Source organism: Rousettus aegyptiacus, unplaced genomic scaffold, assembly GCF_014176215.1.
Source record: "Rousettus aegyptiacus isolate mRouAeg1 unplaced genomic scaffold, mRouAeg1.p scaffold_m13_p_8, whole genome shotgun sequence".
NCBI lineage: Eukaryota > Metazoa > Chordata > Mammalia > Chiroptera > Pteropodidae > Rousettus > Rousettus aegyptiacus.
This window is the reverse complement of record NW_023416311.1, coordinates 82,792,446-82,808,750: the sequence shown is the minus strand read 5'-3', so window position 1 is coordinate 82,808,750 and position 16,305 is coordinate 82,792,446. Positions and strand designations below refer to the sequence as shown.

The 16,305-nt window shown below is 40.8% G+C and overlaps 1 protein-coding gene across 7 annotated transcripts in view; it reads right to left on the bottom strand.

Annotated features, from left to right (window-relative positions):
* Window positions 1-15,136, bottom strand: part of ARL15 (ADP ribosylation factor like GTPase 15) — a 366,598-nt gene extending 351,462 nt beyond the window's left edge. For 3 of the 7 annotated variants that reach the window (XM_036225308.1, XM_036225306.1, XM_036225307.1), the window contains exon 1: window positions 14,974-15,132. In XM_036225308.1, the coding sequence (XP_036081201.1) occupies window positions 14,974-15,021 (48 nt within the window). In that variant the 5' untranslated portion in view covers window positions 15,022-15,132. Of the gene's footprint in view, window positions 1-14,973 lie in introns of all 7 variants that reach the window. The other 4 variants (XM_036225305.1, XM_016142356.2, XM_016142359.2 and 1 more) reach the window with 4 other exon arrangements.
* Between the last annotated feature and the right edge of the window lie 1,169 nt (window positions 15,137-16,305).

The following is a 16,305-nucleotide window of genomic DNA, read 5'->3' as shown; positions in this document are numbered from 1 at the left end:
ATCATCATGACGACCCTCAAGACAGTCCAGTCTCCTCACTCACCAGGGACCAGGACTCCCTTGGAAGCATAACTCCCCTTAGCAGAAAAGTGCAGGCTGAGGGTCTTAAGAATCCAGTATATTAAGCTGTTAGTTTTTATTTTTCTGAATTAGAACTCCCTCCATAACACGGCTTGGACCTAACCTTCTCCAAACTCCCTAACCAGGGAACTGCTAGAGCAAATTCTTTTGGGAAAACATCTACCTGACTCCATCACCTTTTGTATTATAATTATCCTAACACCACACTGCTCTGTGCCTCTCCAACAAACCAGGCTCGCATGAGTCCGCTCCCTCCCCAGCCTTCCCACGAGCTCTCTGCCATGATTGTGGTGGCACGGGTAGGGATAATGGTGTAGTTCATACGCTTTAATTATACACTTTTGGTTAAGAAGGAGGGCTTTGAATCCAGACTTAAATTCTAATCCTAGCTCTGCCACTTACTAGCTGTATTTCCTTAAACAGTTCCTTAACCTTTCCGCGTCTGTTTTGCCATCTGAAAAATGGAGATGATACTAGTACTTACCTCATGGGGTCCTTAGAAAGTGTCTCCCAATCTAAACGCTGTGAAAGGCTTTTTGTTTGTTTTTTGTTTTAGGTTTTCTTTTTGCTACAATGATGAGCAAGAAGAGGTGGCAGAGATAAAGGTGGCAGGCACTACAGTACATGTATTATTTGTTAATCCCCCACTTCCCAGAGTGAGGCACTGAGAAGTAACCTGCCAAAGCTACAGAGAGTGGTGGAGCCAGGCAGCTCAATCATAAAACAAATTTCTCCACATCCACAAAACGTTCATTAAATGCCTCCTTGCCTTGTAGCCTAACACAATCCCTCGAAGATCTAAGGATCACTCCTCCTCCTCTACTCGTTTCAAGACTCAGGACCACGAGCTCTAGTACCTGGTGCTCTCTACCTCTCCTTGACAATGAAATTGGCTGAACTTCCTTCCCCCATTCCATTCACTGAGGATTTCTGAATCTGGCTCAGACTTGCACTCCAACCTAAGTCCTGCCCTGGTCCTGGTGACTTCAGCATCCACGCAGATGTTCCATCCAACATCTTGGCTGTATTTCCTCTTCCGCCTCCTAACCTCCCACCTTTTCTGCAGCCGACTATAACTGCACTGGAGCCTCCCCTTGGAGAACTGCTCTACCTCTGCACCTTAAATTCATACACCCTACTGTCCGCCCATATTGAACTTTCTCTCCTCCAGTTTTCTGAACAGTTATTCCAAATAACATCTATCATTCAGCCTCCTCAAGACCACTAGTCCCCCGTATCTTCTACTTTCTATGTGCCCTTTCTTCTTTTCCATTAACTCGGGGCTCACAGTCTATTGCTTCAACCATTTTCTTGTCAATGTCCTAAATTCCTCTACCCCATTACCCACTCATCGATTCATCTTGGAAAAACCTTAACCTTTGTCAGTCTAACTGTCCACATTCCTGACACTGATACCCAAACAGCTACAAAGTCTGGAAGAAAAACAAAAGTCACACAGCCACCAAGATTTGCATCACTGTCCAGTCCTGTTCTTGGACTGGAACAGGGCGCGGCAAGCAATGATGCTCCTTGACCCCTGCTCGTCCTTCGCCCTCGCCCTTCACTATAGCTTCTTCAGTCCCACTCAGCTCAAACCTTTATCCCACCACATTCCAGTCACAGTCAGCAAAGCGCCCTCACCTTCTACTTCATCAGCATTTAACCACCTCAAGTTCAGTCCCATTTAAAAAGGAAAGCTGCCCCTCGAACTTTCCATTCTATCAGTTCTAGCCCTATCCTCCTCCTCTTTCATGGTAAAATTTCTTGACAGGCTTATCTGCAACAGTGCCATTTCCTCACCTCCCTCTGAGAGCACTCTGGCCAAGGTCACCACTGACGTGAATCCAGTGGTCACTTTCAATGATTATCTTCCACGATCTCTGGGCAACGTTTAACACAATTGGTCATTTCCTCCTTCCGGAAAGTCTCCCTTCTCAGCCGGACACTGCACTCTCCAGGTTTTCTCCCAGGCCCTTTTTGAGGTTCCTCTCCTTTTACTGATCCTACAGAAACTGGATGCCTACTCTGTGACAGCAGTGACCAAGGTTCTTGGCTTTCTCTGGACTCTGCTCAATCTTCCCTGGGAGAACTCATTCACGGCCATGGCTTCAGTTATCATCCAAGCGGTTAAAAATGTGAGGTCAGACATTAGCTAGACTTCATGTCAAATTCTGGCTCCATCATGTCATAGGTATGGCATTCGATTTCTCTAAGCCTTGGTTTTCAAATCTCTAAAATGATAATAGTAATGAATAATGCATAAAAATACTTACCACTGTGCTTCCCACGTGATAGTAATAATGTAATACAGTACGTATATGGCTGGCAAGTAATAATAACTGTTATATGTTGTTTTTAACTACATCTCCAAAAGTCATCTCTGAGCTCCCATCTGCCTACATGAAATCTCAACCTGGATTTTGCACAAGCGGCACAAACTCAGGAACAACAAAATAAAATTCATTTTCCCTAACATCCTATTCCTTCAAGTGGTACCTATCACAGTACATGATCTCATGAGCCACCATGATGCTGGTGGCGGTTTTAAAACATGCCCATAAATTCTTCGACTTCTTCCCATAAAGACTTGCTGTCTATCTCCTGCCCTTGACCCTGAGCATGGTTTTGCACTGCCTCGACAAACAACACAGAAGTGATGCCGCATGACCATGGAGGCTAGGTTAGAAAAGACCGGCAATGTCTGACCATCTCTCTTGGTACAATCTCTCTGTGAGCTTTCAAACTCAACATGAGAAGTGCGGCTACTCTGGGGCCAGCATGTAGGCAGACATGAAGAAAGATATCCCAGGTGTATCTCCAACACCCAGCTGTTTGAGTATTTCCCAACTAGATGCCAGACAAGTGTATGAAAAAGTCTCAGGCTCCAGCCACCATCTGATTGCAACTTCATGAGCAATCCTGAGGAAAGAGCCAACGGAACCTAATTACTTCCAGATTTATGAGTAAAATAAATTATTGTGTTAAGCCACTGTTTTAAGGTAGTTTGTTACTCAGTGATAGATAACCAGAACATTGCTCAAACCAAAAACCTGAAAATTAGCCCAAAATTTCTTTTGTGCTCATCTTCTACATCCAATTATAAAATTCTGGAACTTCTTTAATACTGCTTAAATCCATCCACTTTTCTGTAGCCCTTGCACCCCTACCTGGTTGTGAGCACCATCATTTCATTTCTAAATCAGGACAACATCTTCCTAACTTGTCTTCTCTCTCCAGGCTGGTCTCCCTTTCTAATCCTTCACCACAGTGTAGCCAGATCTGACCATGTCACTCCAGGCAAATTGTGAAGGTTCCCATGATGTAACCCTATCTGTGCTCTGCAAGTTCCTGTGTAGCCACTACCCTAACCCTGCTCCAGCCACACTTAAGCCCTGGGAGTTCCTTGAAGTCATGAGGTTACTCACACCCAAGTCTCTGCACAAGCTGTTCCTTCTGCCTGGCCCTGCCCCTGCCTGTCACTGGACCAACTCTACTCGACTTCCATGTCACAGACTAAAAATGACTCCCCTGGGAAGCTCTCCTTGGCCCTCAAGTCTAGGTTAAGTTCTCCTTTTGTACACTACCTTACTAACCTTTATTTCCCTCTAAATAGAACATGCCACTCCAAAATGTAATTGCTTATTTTTCATCTCTACAAGAGTATAAGTTCCTTGAGGGAAGGCCAATGTCTTATCCACTTGTATATCCCTAGTGCCCAAGACAGCAGAACATAAAAGGCTTAGAAAAAAATATAGAGTTGAGTGAATGAATGATTGATTAAGGCAACTTTATGATCACTTATAACATAGAATTAGAAAGAATGGAAAGAAAAACAGCCATTCCAGGAAGGAAGATGACTGAGAAAAATTTTGAAATTACCTAATTAATGCCATCTTTTTTATAGATGAAGAAATTAAGTCAATGGCATTGACTGGTTTGCCCAAGCTCCCACACTCAACTGGTGGCAAAGTCAGTAACACAATCGAGTCAACCGATGTCCACGGTAACTTTTCAGCATGTCAGAATTTTCAAATGAATCATACAACTGAATAATGCAAGAATTTCATAATATGGCCAAATAATTCCTCCAAATTAAAAAAAAAAATCTGCCTTATAATCCTCTTGCATTATATTATTCTCCAGCCTGGACACCTGGAAGTAGCCCTGTGCAGCTTTAAATTTCTTTGGAGTACACACCCATCGGAATAGCTAAATAAAAGCACTAATGATAATATAAAAAGTATTGGTGAGGATATGAAATAACCAGACTCTCTTACATAATAGTAGAAGTCTAACTAGTACCACCACTTTGGAATAATGTTTGACAGTATTTAGTAAAACCAAACATACATATACCCTGTGAACCTGAAATTCCACTCTACTCAACAGAAATGAATGGGTTTTTTTTTCCTCACCAAAAACATGTACAAGAATGTTTGTAAAAGCTTTATTCCAAAATTCTCCAAACTGAAAATATCTAAATGCCCATCAACATTAGAATGGGTAGATTAGTAATGGCGTATTCGTATATGACATCGCAACAAAAAAGAACAAACTACTGATTCATGCAACAATGTGGATAAATTATACAGACATACTGAGTGAAAGAAATAACACACAAAAGTATATATATATGTAATTCCATTTATATGAAGTTCACAATCAGGCAAAACTCATCTGTAACAGTACTTCCTAGAAAAGGACTCAAGGGAGTCTTCTGGAGTACTAGAAATGTTTTATATCTCCATCTGGGAATGGTTATGAGATACAGATATATATTCATCCAGCTGAACCTTTAAGACTTATGCACTTCATGTAAATTATACCTCAATTTTTAAAAAGAAAATTTATTTGGGTGAATAAAAATTTTATTTAGATAAAAAGTGATAGGTGCACATTAGCTTTACATAACACCTAATGATCATGTAGTATGTACAGTATATACATTATCTCATTCGACGGTCAAAAAAAAAAAACAACTCATGTTAAAGCTTTTTTGTAAGTAAGATTTTCAGATCATTTACTAGTCATAATTCCCAACTTTAAAAAAAATCTCTGAATCAGATCTAGGAGAGAAATAAAGTAACGGCAAAAAATAACTTTAGCATTCTTCTTGGGACCAAAAGTCCCACCCAATGTGGATAAATTGCAGAACAGACCAAAAAACATGTTTTATCCAAGATCTGAGACGATTCAATGCCTAGCTCTTAAAATGTACAAGAATGTGTTCCTACATAACGTTCAGTTAAATTATTTCACAAAAACTGTACGCTGCCATTTTTGGAGCGCAAAAATATCTCCAAAGTGTCACTGCCGAGATGGGGAAAAACTGAGACACATAAAGAATGAGAGAACATAGACGAGCGTGAAGAGAGACTCAACTTTATCTACACTTACCCCCCCTTCTGTTGATGCCATTATACTGAGTCACTGAGTCAAATCAGTACAGAAATAACATGATTTTAAAAAGCCTTTACAGTTTATTATCTTTTTATTACTGCTAATCATTACAGAGGCTCTGATGATATGACTTCTGCAAATGAGAAAACTGTACAGGGTGATTTGTCTTAGTCCAGATTCCCAGTATTTGGGGTTTTAGAAATAAGTATATTCTAAATACATACATATATTCCTTCACATATACCTACGAACTTGAGGACTGATAACAGGATTGTCAGCTTTTTACTCTGCCATGTAATGACATGTAGGGGTGAGGAGAAAGAAGACTCATTCACCATCATTTCAAAATAGACAGTATAGTCTAATACCCACAAATGTTGGAAAGATAATATCAAATGTTTTAAGTCTAAATTAAATTTACAATTACTTTGCAACACTCTCCTGATTTTTCCATTTTTCTATGGACTGAGATTTGGGAAACACCTTATACTGTGTATAATCAGTGAAATATCTAAGAATCAAAGTTCTTTTGCTTCTCCATCGCAATAATAAAAATGTGTAGATTAAGATTACAAACTAGCCACTAACCCTTCTAACAACTAAGGCAGTTGTGATTACTCAATTCCTCCTGAACTCCAGTTTCCTCAACCATAAAACAGTAATAATTATAATAGCTCCTACACTTCTCAGAGGGTTGTTGAAAGGACTAAATGGTGAATACATATTAAGCCACTTGCTAGCATAGTAAACTCACAATATATATTATCATTATCACCAACTTTACTATTATATAACTTTGACTTAAACAACAGCTGATTGTATCCAGGCACTGTTCTAAATGCATTACAAATATTAACTTATTTTATCAATACCAAGAGCTTTAAAATGCAGGTACCTTTTGACTCTACGAACCTACTTCTAGAACTGGATCATAAAGCAAAAATACGCCAAAGGATTAAAAATACTGCATGTAATAGTCTCCCTTTTAGAGATTCACCATGTACATGTGCATATTAAAGCCTGTATAATAAAGAAACTTGTTTAACTTTGTTTGACCCAGTTTCCAAATTTACTTGCACAGAAACATCTTTTTGTATTAGACTTGTTAAAGTACCATAGAGCTGCTGCTCCTTACAATATACTATCTTAAATATCCAAGAGAGTTTACATGGAACGTTCACTGAAGCATTATTTATAACAGCCAAAATTGAAGAGAACATAAAATATTCAACGAAAAGGTGATTGGTTACGAAAATCATGGTTTAACAGTATAATGCATAAAATTAATGTTGCAAAAGAGAAACTATTAAGTATAAAACACAGGTTATAAAACTATATCTTTATTATGATGTTGGATTGAAACATGTTAACTGGTTCTCTGTGGGTTGGTGGATTACAGATATATTTTTTCCATTGTGCTTTGCTGTGCTTTCCAAATGTCCTTCACTAAGCTTTTAACTTTAATAATAAACATGTTGCCAAAATAATCTTAGTCATCACACAGGCAAGAATACATATGTATATATACATACATGTACATTTTAATATGACAAAATGATTGCTGTAAACTGTAAAACAAACTGATGAATCATAAGACTGAAATGCATAAAATCTCATTAAACAATTTATGTGATTCATTGTATAGTACTAAAAACAAGTAAATACACAAAACCATGCCTCAAAATCAATACCAAAACCAATTTGTGAGAACCTCAAAAGTCCGAATAAGATCTCTACATATAAAACCTGAAATGGTAATATCCAAATCAAAAATATAAAATGATTATCTACTGATACATACAGCAACATTTATTATTCTCAAAAACATTAGAGAAACAAAACAAGTTCCAAAAAGATAAGGGTATATATTGTAATTTTGGTAAAATCGTTAAGCAAAAAACAATGCTATATATTATTTATGCATACATGCAAATAAAAATGCCAAAAAAAAAAAAAACATGAGAATGATACCCACTAACTTCGAGATCATCAACAACACTGAAAGGGTGGAGGAAGAAAGCATGGGGGAGCATCGGGCTTTAGCTGTAACCTTAAAGTTTTTCTTTTCTTTTTTTTTTATTTTTAAAGAGGACTAGTGTTTTTAAGTTAAAATGGCAAAATGTTAATAGCCGTTCAGTAAGGGAGATAGGTACATAAATATATTTTTATTATTTTCTGTACTTTTCTGAATATGGGTATTCAAAATATTTATATTTATTAAAAATAAAACTTTAAATTATACTCCATTTTAGCTCCTGACTCTACGTGTAACTTGATTAGAACAGGTACAAGTCCTTCTGCACCTCCATCAGTGGTCTGGAGATGGACTCCAGACTGTCATCTGCTTCCCCAGAGCGAGCGGTTGGAGAAGTGGCTATTCCCTTGAAAAGAACCCACAGGAATCTCTCTTAGGGAAACATGGGCACGATTACCAGGAGATTCTAAGTCCTCAACCCCGAGTGAAGCAGTCCAGAGGTCAGAACAGTTCCCAACAAATCTAGGTACAAAGGAACCTGATAAAAGAGATCATTCTACAAATCCAACTTTTCAAATGGCTAGTCACCATCAAAATCATGTAGGTGTGTTTGGCTGTGAGCCAAAGAGCAGAACATCAAGTTTACACAAAAGAGTGAAGGAGAGGATAGGTAACCAAATGAAAGCAAAATCGGCATGCAAATTCTCATCTTAAGGTACAAACTCTCCTACTTGCCCCAGCGGAAGCCGGGCTGTGCTCAGTTCCCCCTGAGAGCTTCTCTCAGGTAACCAGGTGACAACAGCAATCAAGTGACCCCTCGATTTCCAGCACTGTGTCTATGATTCAGGAGGCTCCTGTCACTCATCCTCTATTCAGGCAGTACTGCTTACAAGAAGCATGGGCGTGGAGCCCACCAAGCTGGGCTCATCCCTAGCCCTGACACTCCACTGGTAACAAAATCCTGACCAAGAGTCCACCTCACATAGCCTCAGGTTCCCTCTTTTCTAAATCAGTAAGTCTGTAGTATCTGGTTAACAGAAGTATTGGGAGGATTAAATTAGGTGATGTAAGTAAACACTTTGCACTGTACTCAGTACATAGTCCCCTATTTACCAGGCACCAGAATTGATTCTGGCAATAAAATGACAATCAAGATGGTCAGGGCAGATCACAGGCTCAGCTGATGACTATTGCCCTGGGGTCATTTAAGGGCTATTCCCATGTCTTAACTTTAGCACTAGGAGTCAGAACCCACTACATGATTCTTGGGGACCAGTGCAAAATGAAAACACTTGCAAAGTATCAAAAATTAAAAATTGCAAGACGGTAATGGTAGAGCATTAAACCAAACAGAGGCCCCCATAGCCACAAACCCATGAAGCTAGCCCTGCTGGAAGTAAACGTGCTCCCTTAGCAGACACATAGAAATGAAAGGTCAACCAGAACTGGCTTTCTTAGACTCACCCAAACACCAAAAGTAGTATTTGGGGAAATGCCAAGAGAGGAGCCAGAGCATAACTAAAGAGGGCCGCACATCTCAAACTAAAAGCTCACCTTAGCACAGTTTGTCAGAAGTATCAGGGGAAATTCCAGATTTCTTGTTATCTACAGTGCAGTTACCAGGCCTTTCCTAAAAATCTTTCCTTCTTTGCAGTCTACCTTAGAAACAAAACCTTTATAGTTAATGTCATCAGAGGACTTTGCCCAACTGATAATCCATAAGCAAAAGGCTATTTGGGGCCTAATGCCTGCTGGGGACAGCCCCAGCTCCCAGGCAGCACTTGGTAAAGGAGCAGCATAGCAGACTGCAAATAAACTGACAAATCGTTCCTGAGTTTCAGTGACATCTTCAAAAGAAAACTGGCACTTGTTGCAGGCAGGAACTTGCCCCTGAAGTGACAGTAGGGGGGTGAGCAACAGCCTTCCCTGGAAACCAATTTGCAGTCACTTGATGAAACCTTAGATGCTGAAGGTCATCTTAGAGTCAGGACATGGTGGGGTGGATGGCTCAGGACGCAACATAGCTTTTCTATCCAGACTTCCCCTTAATAGTCATTTAGCAGAACCAAGTCCCTGAGACATGGGAACACCAGTCAGACTGCTTCGGGCCCTTGGTTTACCTTTTACTTAAGAAGCGGCACAGTATTTACAGGAAATACACTGTAAAAATTTCAACTGCATCAAGCAGCTTTAACACCAAGCTGGAAGGAAAGCAGTGAAGGGGGGTGGCTCTGGGGCCACCATCCCAGCTTTACTACTTGTTAGCTGTGTGAACTTGGGGAAATGATACAACTTCTCTGAGCCTCGGTTTAATGCCATTACATGTGGAAAGCACTTACAATGTCTGGCACACAGGCTCAATAAATGTTAACTGATTTTACCCTCATAACTCATATGCTTAACTCCCCTCACCCTCAGCATGCCAACAAACACTTGGCTTAGGCATCCTTCAGAAAGCAAGCTCCTAGAGGGCATGAATCATGGCCCCTGTGTGTCTTCTCCTGGGACCCCCACTGCGAGACTGGAGGAACTAAAGGCGGAGAACCAGAGCTAATGCCTTTAAACAAAGTTCCAGCCTAATAGTATGGATGTTCTTAAAACTTTTTTCATATGAGAACTTCACAGACAGTAGATCTGTTTATTGTATTTGCATTATTTTTGTCTTATGATTTATTAATAAAAGAACATTTATGTGACTGACTAATCCAGTTGCAGTTAAGACTAAAAAACGTTTTGGCCTATATTGTTACTTTATAGTCAGTTTGACCACTGTCAAAACATACAACTTGTAATGTTCATAGTCATTCAGAGTTAAAAACGGCACACTCTTAAGATAACTGAACAGCAGAAAAAAAATCACAAATGTGCCTTCACTCTTTTTGAATGAGTTCATTTGCAACTTATTAGTGCCTAACAAGGCACTGCCGTTTGCAGTACCAAGTTTCTATTCTTGGTTGGTTTAGTTGGCTTTTATCATGCAAATGGGAAGGATTTTTGCGGATCCATCTACCTCTTCTCGCTAATCTTCCCCACTGGCACATAAATTTTTATAGTGGCAGTTAACAGCCTATTACCAAGAAATTAGGCCACCAATCTACAAAAAAGAAGAAATCTAGAACCCAGGCTTTATTAAATCCCAAACACAATATACAAATGCAGTTAAAGACCAAGCACAATATACAAATGCAATATATGAATGCAAATTAATAGACAACTATCATCCAATATTAATCAAGCATTTTTAGTGGTCACATTTTCAAGTTTAACGTTGCATTTTCATTCACAATAAAACAAAGAAACACATAAGAGAGAAATCTAAGGAACACATCAGAAGCCACCTTCTTCCTATGTGCCTCATCCAATCAGTCCTACCATAGGACTGTAGAGCCAAATGCCTCCCAGTCCTACAGCCAAAGGGTTCCCAGCTAGGGGCTCATCCCCCATAACATTCAGGGCCATGCACAAAGAGGGAGTTCCATAAATATTTGTTGAACAGATTAATGAAAATATTCAAATTTGGTTTTATTTTTAGGTATTAAATAATCCTCTAGAGCAGCGGTCCCAAACTTTTTGGCACCAGGAACAGGTGCTCCTATGAGCATTTAATGCCTGATGATCTGAGGTGGAGCTGAGGCGGTGATGCTAGTGCTGGGGAGCGGCTGCTAACATGCTAATACAGATGAAGTTTCACTTGCTGGCCTGCTGCTCACCTCCTGCTGTGCAGCCAGTTCCTAATAGACCACAGACAGGTACCAGCCTGTGGCCCCAAGTTTGAGGACCCCTGCTCTTGAGTCTTGTAACTTCCTGTTTGCTGAATACCACTCCAAACCTTTCCCTATACTGAGACTAGTTTAAAAGATTAGTTAAAAAATATTTACCACTGAACAGTAATAGTCATTCCATAGGAGATGTGAATACTATCAGCAGTGTAATTAACACCTTATATCTGAAAAGCAAGGTGTTTATAAATTACTTTCCCTCCATTATCTCCTTTAACCATTATAATCATTACACAAAGCATAACACATTTTATTGCTTATGTTTTGATGGCAGACTGGGGGAAGGAGGTGAAATCCAGACCAATCAATATATATGAGTCAGGACAAAAAAAAAAAAAAAACTTTAAACTGAAAGGAATCTAGAAGTTGATCTCATCCAACCCCCTAGGAAAAACTGGTAGATATGCTCCTCTTTCATTATAATTTGATTATTTTCTCCCACCTTATTCCAAAAGCTCTGCATATTGTCTCAATAACTAGTTCTACCTGTCTGAAGAGAGAGAAAGATGATGGTACTGCCAGTTAGAACAGCAGCAAAATCTTTACCCATAGACCTGACAGGTGTGAACACGGCCTTTAAAGCCTATCATGAAAATGGAGAAAAGGTGTGTGGCCTCCTAGGCAGCTTCCTTTATCAAGTAGAAAAATCGAGATTTTATATATACATTGCCGCCCAAGCTAAACAAATCCTATCTTTTTTTTAAACAAAATTATATCTTGATAATCTTAAAGTGAAGAGTAAAAGATACATTCTGCATTCCTCAAAACAAAACACCTAATCCAAACAGATTTTATCTTGTCTCAGTTTAGAAGCTCCTGAGAAAAGTAGAATTACCCCTTTTTCTCATATCATTCAGTTCAACAAACATTGGGCACCGCGGGATACATATAATTATTTAGGATTAGCAAATTACCACTATTTCCTCGAACTGAAATCAATAAAAACCTTATCATAAATATTAAGGTGTTATCCTTGTCCCTCACCTTATCACCTCTAATCAAGAACATTTCTTTTAAGAAATCAACAAGTTCTAAAATCAGAGAGCTTCATTGTTTTAATAGCCGCAATCCTATTAAAAGCTGTTAAAAATAGCACCCATACCTTATTCTCATTTCTCTTCCTTTCCACTCTCCTCCAGATAAAAAAGGTTAAGTGATGACATCCAGCCCAAAGAACAATGGACAACACACACACAAAGCTCCCTCTCCCAGCTTCCAATAGCTACGACAAGAAAGTCAAACATCAATTGAAAAGAAAAATAAAGAAAAGGAAAGATGGCACACACCATTATGCCTAGCAAGGGTATGGACGGGATGCTTACTCTGGTCTAAAAAATCAGCAAAATCTGAAGAGTCAAACTCAGAAAGAAAGCAGCATTTTTTTTTTCCCCCGACGGCTGGTAAAAGAACTTGGGAATTGATTCATTTTAAAAATAAGATCCCAGATACACTCAATGAAACTGACTTTAATTTTTCAGAAACTGGTTTTTAACAAACATCATATAAAAGCTGTAAGAAAACAAGTCAATTGGAAAGGTAAAAAGAAAGGAATGATGTGTGGCATATCATTTCCTGAGAGTTGATAAGCAAAAAGTAAACATGAGACCACCTGAAGAGGTTTTGTGGGGGGGTTTTTCAGTCTAGTTTCAGAAAAAAACTGGACTCAATGTTTAAGGATTTTCTCAGATCTTTTCAGAAGATATCTGGCATACTCATAAAAACTGACTTAAGATCTTTTTCTCACCTCAGATGATTATTAGCCAATGATTTTTATGGGACTGTTTCACTGCACTTACGAATTATCTTAAAAGCATAGTTAACATGACAAAATAATGATTTTTTTTAATACCAGTGCAATAGGGTGGGGGTATGTCCCGTAGAACAGAAAGGTCATGTCAAATTTGGGGCCCACTGATTTTGACACAAAACTGTTAGTAAATTGAAAAAGATTAGTGTGCTTTTAAGGTAACCTGAAGCCCCACAAACATTCATCCACCCATACTTAAACTCTCATCTTGAAATTAACCAGAGTAATTAACTAGTTTTCAATTTTTTTTCTCACTAAATGCTTCGGTGGGTTTGGCACCTCAAAGACGGTTTTGTGATGCAATTTATAAATTTAAAAGTCACCCAGTAAATTAAGAAAATACTGAAATAAAAAGATTAGAATCACTTGACTTCCTTTTCAGGAACTACTTAAGTATCCAAAATTAGCTTTCAAAACTCCAGGTGAAGTTACTCTCTCCTACTTGGTAATTATCCTCAACAAACTTTGGCTTTAATTTAGGCTAGTACAAGAAAATCCATAATGTTGTATTTTATAAGACAGGCTACAAAATAATCAATCATTTAATTTAGAAAATTATCTTTGAGAAACATGTGGCAACTCTCTTAACCCACATGGCACTTTGCATTGTAAAACACAATCAGATAACCTCCTTAACTGGCTCCAGTAGTCGGTGGATAATGTCCCTTTATCACGTAGAGTAAGTTACTGACAACAAATGAACAAAAAAACAATTTGAACTCAGAATTTTTTACTCTGCTCTATTCACAAGGTCGTGTATTTAACTCCAATCACCATCCTTCCCCACAAGATTACCAAGCCTTGAAGCTTTAGGGGAAATATTTCCTTCACGTAAACTAAAATAAGCCCAAATACAAGATAACATTACAAATTAGTCCTTGCCCAGCGTTTCTTGATCATGAAAGCATTTGGTGTTTCTTAGCACGGTATTAAGTGTAATTCCTAGAAGGCACTGGCAAATTTCTTCCAGGCCGATCTACAGTGGAGATCGACTGCATGTATCCAACAAGATGACAAGAAGGTCAATATTTTTAACCAGCTTCTTGAACTCTGCATTGCCATAGCGGTTCCAGCTAACAAGGTAAGCCTGGTAATTGCATAGGATAGAAAACAGCCAGTGTCAATCAGGATCCCCCTGAACACAGGCAGACAGCTCTGAGTAAATATAATTTCTGGAACAATGCAAGGTGCTTGCATAATTCCACAAACACATACACACAGGTCCCTTTTTAAAACAATGTTCAGCATTGTGCTGACACTTTCAGCACCTAAACTTCTCAGAACAAGCTTGGCCTAAACGCACAACTGGGATCCAATCCGTGCACAGGGTAAAAGCGGCATGCACCCACCATAGGAACACTGGGGCAATGCCTGCCCATACCCAGTCCTGTTCTGGCCAGTCTGCGATGCAGTTTAGTCCTGTCTACTTTATGGTAATGTGCTTTTAAAACCTCACCGCGACCGAGGTCATAGCTTTAGAGATCTAATAACAACCAAATGACCGGGGCTGCTGGGCACTTAGTAAGCCATTCTGGTTATGGCTCTTTAATAGTACCTGGAGTTCTGCTAAAGGGAGAGCGGAAAACTCCTGCTTCCCCGGAAAGTCCTTTGCGGGGAGCGCAGAGGGAAGCAAAGAAGCCGATCGCGGGCAGGGGACGCCCCGCCGCCACCGCCCCATCTCTCGGGCAGTCCCAGAGAGTCCCTCGCCCCGCAGCGCGTCTGGCCCCGGCTGCACCTTTACCTGTCAGCACCACCACCCCTCCCGCCCGCCCCTCCGAGTCCAGGGGCAGCTCTAGAGCCGGTTGTGGCAGAAAGAACCCCAAGGCATCCCATCCCAAAGAAAGAAAGCAAAAAGGCTGTTCTTCCAGGCGGGGGGACATTGGGCATGTCGGGGTCCGAGAGGCGACATGCCACCCCTTCCCCACACTTACCAGATAATCCATGTACAGAAACGCCTCAGTTATCTGGAGATCAGTCATCCAGCAACCTAAAGCATCCGGAACGGCTCCGAACCCGGAAAAAAAAAGCAGCGTCTCTGGCTGCGAGCGAGCAGCCCCTGAAAAAGCCAGCAACAACGAAAATAGCCGAGAGCAGCCGAGGAGCCGAAGATTACACAAGGGGCGCGGCGATTGGCCGGGAAGGCGGGCAGAAGGGAAGGAGAGCGCTCATTGGCTGCGGCGCCTATAAAAGGCAGGCCACTGCGGGTGACAAGAGAGAAGCGCGGGAGCAGCTAGGTCTTTGGTTCCTGTAAAGGCGGCGGAGGGGCGGGAGCTGGGGTGGCGCAGGCGGAAGAGCGAGCCGGGAAGAGCGGAAAATCGGCGGGTGCTGCGGCCGCCGGAGTTCAATGTGCTTCCATAGCCTCCCAATTGGATAGAGCGGAGCAGAACTGTGCTCCAGTGCCGCAGACCGTTCGTGTCCCCTCCCACCTCCCCGTAGGAAGCGAGCGCCGAAATGCGAAAGGAGTGGCAACTACTGACACTTAGCACCCCTCTCCGGAGAGGGTTCCTGAAGGCTCTACGGCCTCGAGACGGCCCCGCAGGGAGCACTCAAAGTGTGTTGGAGAGTACACTGAGCCGGCAAGCCTGGGACTCGTCCCCGCCTTCAGCATGTTAAACTGCGAAGGCGGACAGCTCCAGCCGGAGGTCCCTGGAAGGCGGGGGGAGGGAGGTGGACACAGAAACCCCGGATGCGGCCGGAGGTAATCCAGGAGGCTGCCTCTGATAAGATTGGCCCTGAAGAATTCACTCTCCACGACATGAAAGGACAAAACGTTTAGACTTGGTACAGTCTGTTGTAGATCTCAAACACTCAGGAAGAAGCTGGTCAGTTATTTGCATACTTTGAGTCCTATTACACTGATCACAAATCCATCACCTCTGAAGAAAATGAGCAATAGAGTAAGAAGCTTTCCAAGTAATACAGTATTTGTGGCCGTGTCATTATAAAAGTATCTATGCGCAGGTGCACTTGAGACTTGGAAATGGGCAGAGATTTCACTATTACATTAAGCTTGAGGGGTGGGGGGAAAGCTGGGTAAGAACACTCAAGATGTTGTTTGTTGTTTTTTGAAGATTTACCCTATGAACAACCAATTCAACATGAACGTCAGGCCCAGGTGACTGATATGCTCTGCACCCCCCCCCCCCCCGCCAGAGGTTAAGGAGGATGAAGGATTGCTCTCAAGTTACAATTAGGGGCTTCCATACAGTAATGTTTCAAGAATGAAACTTGAGTCTTTCTGAAACGAGTACCTTGCTGAATAA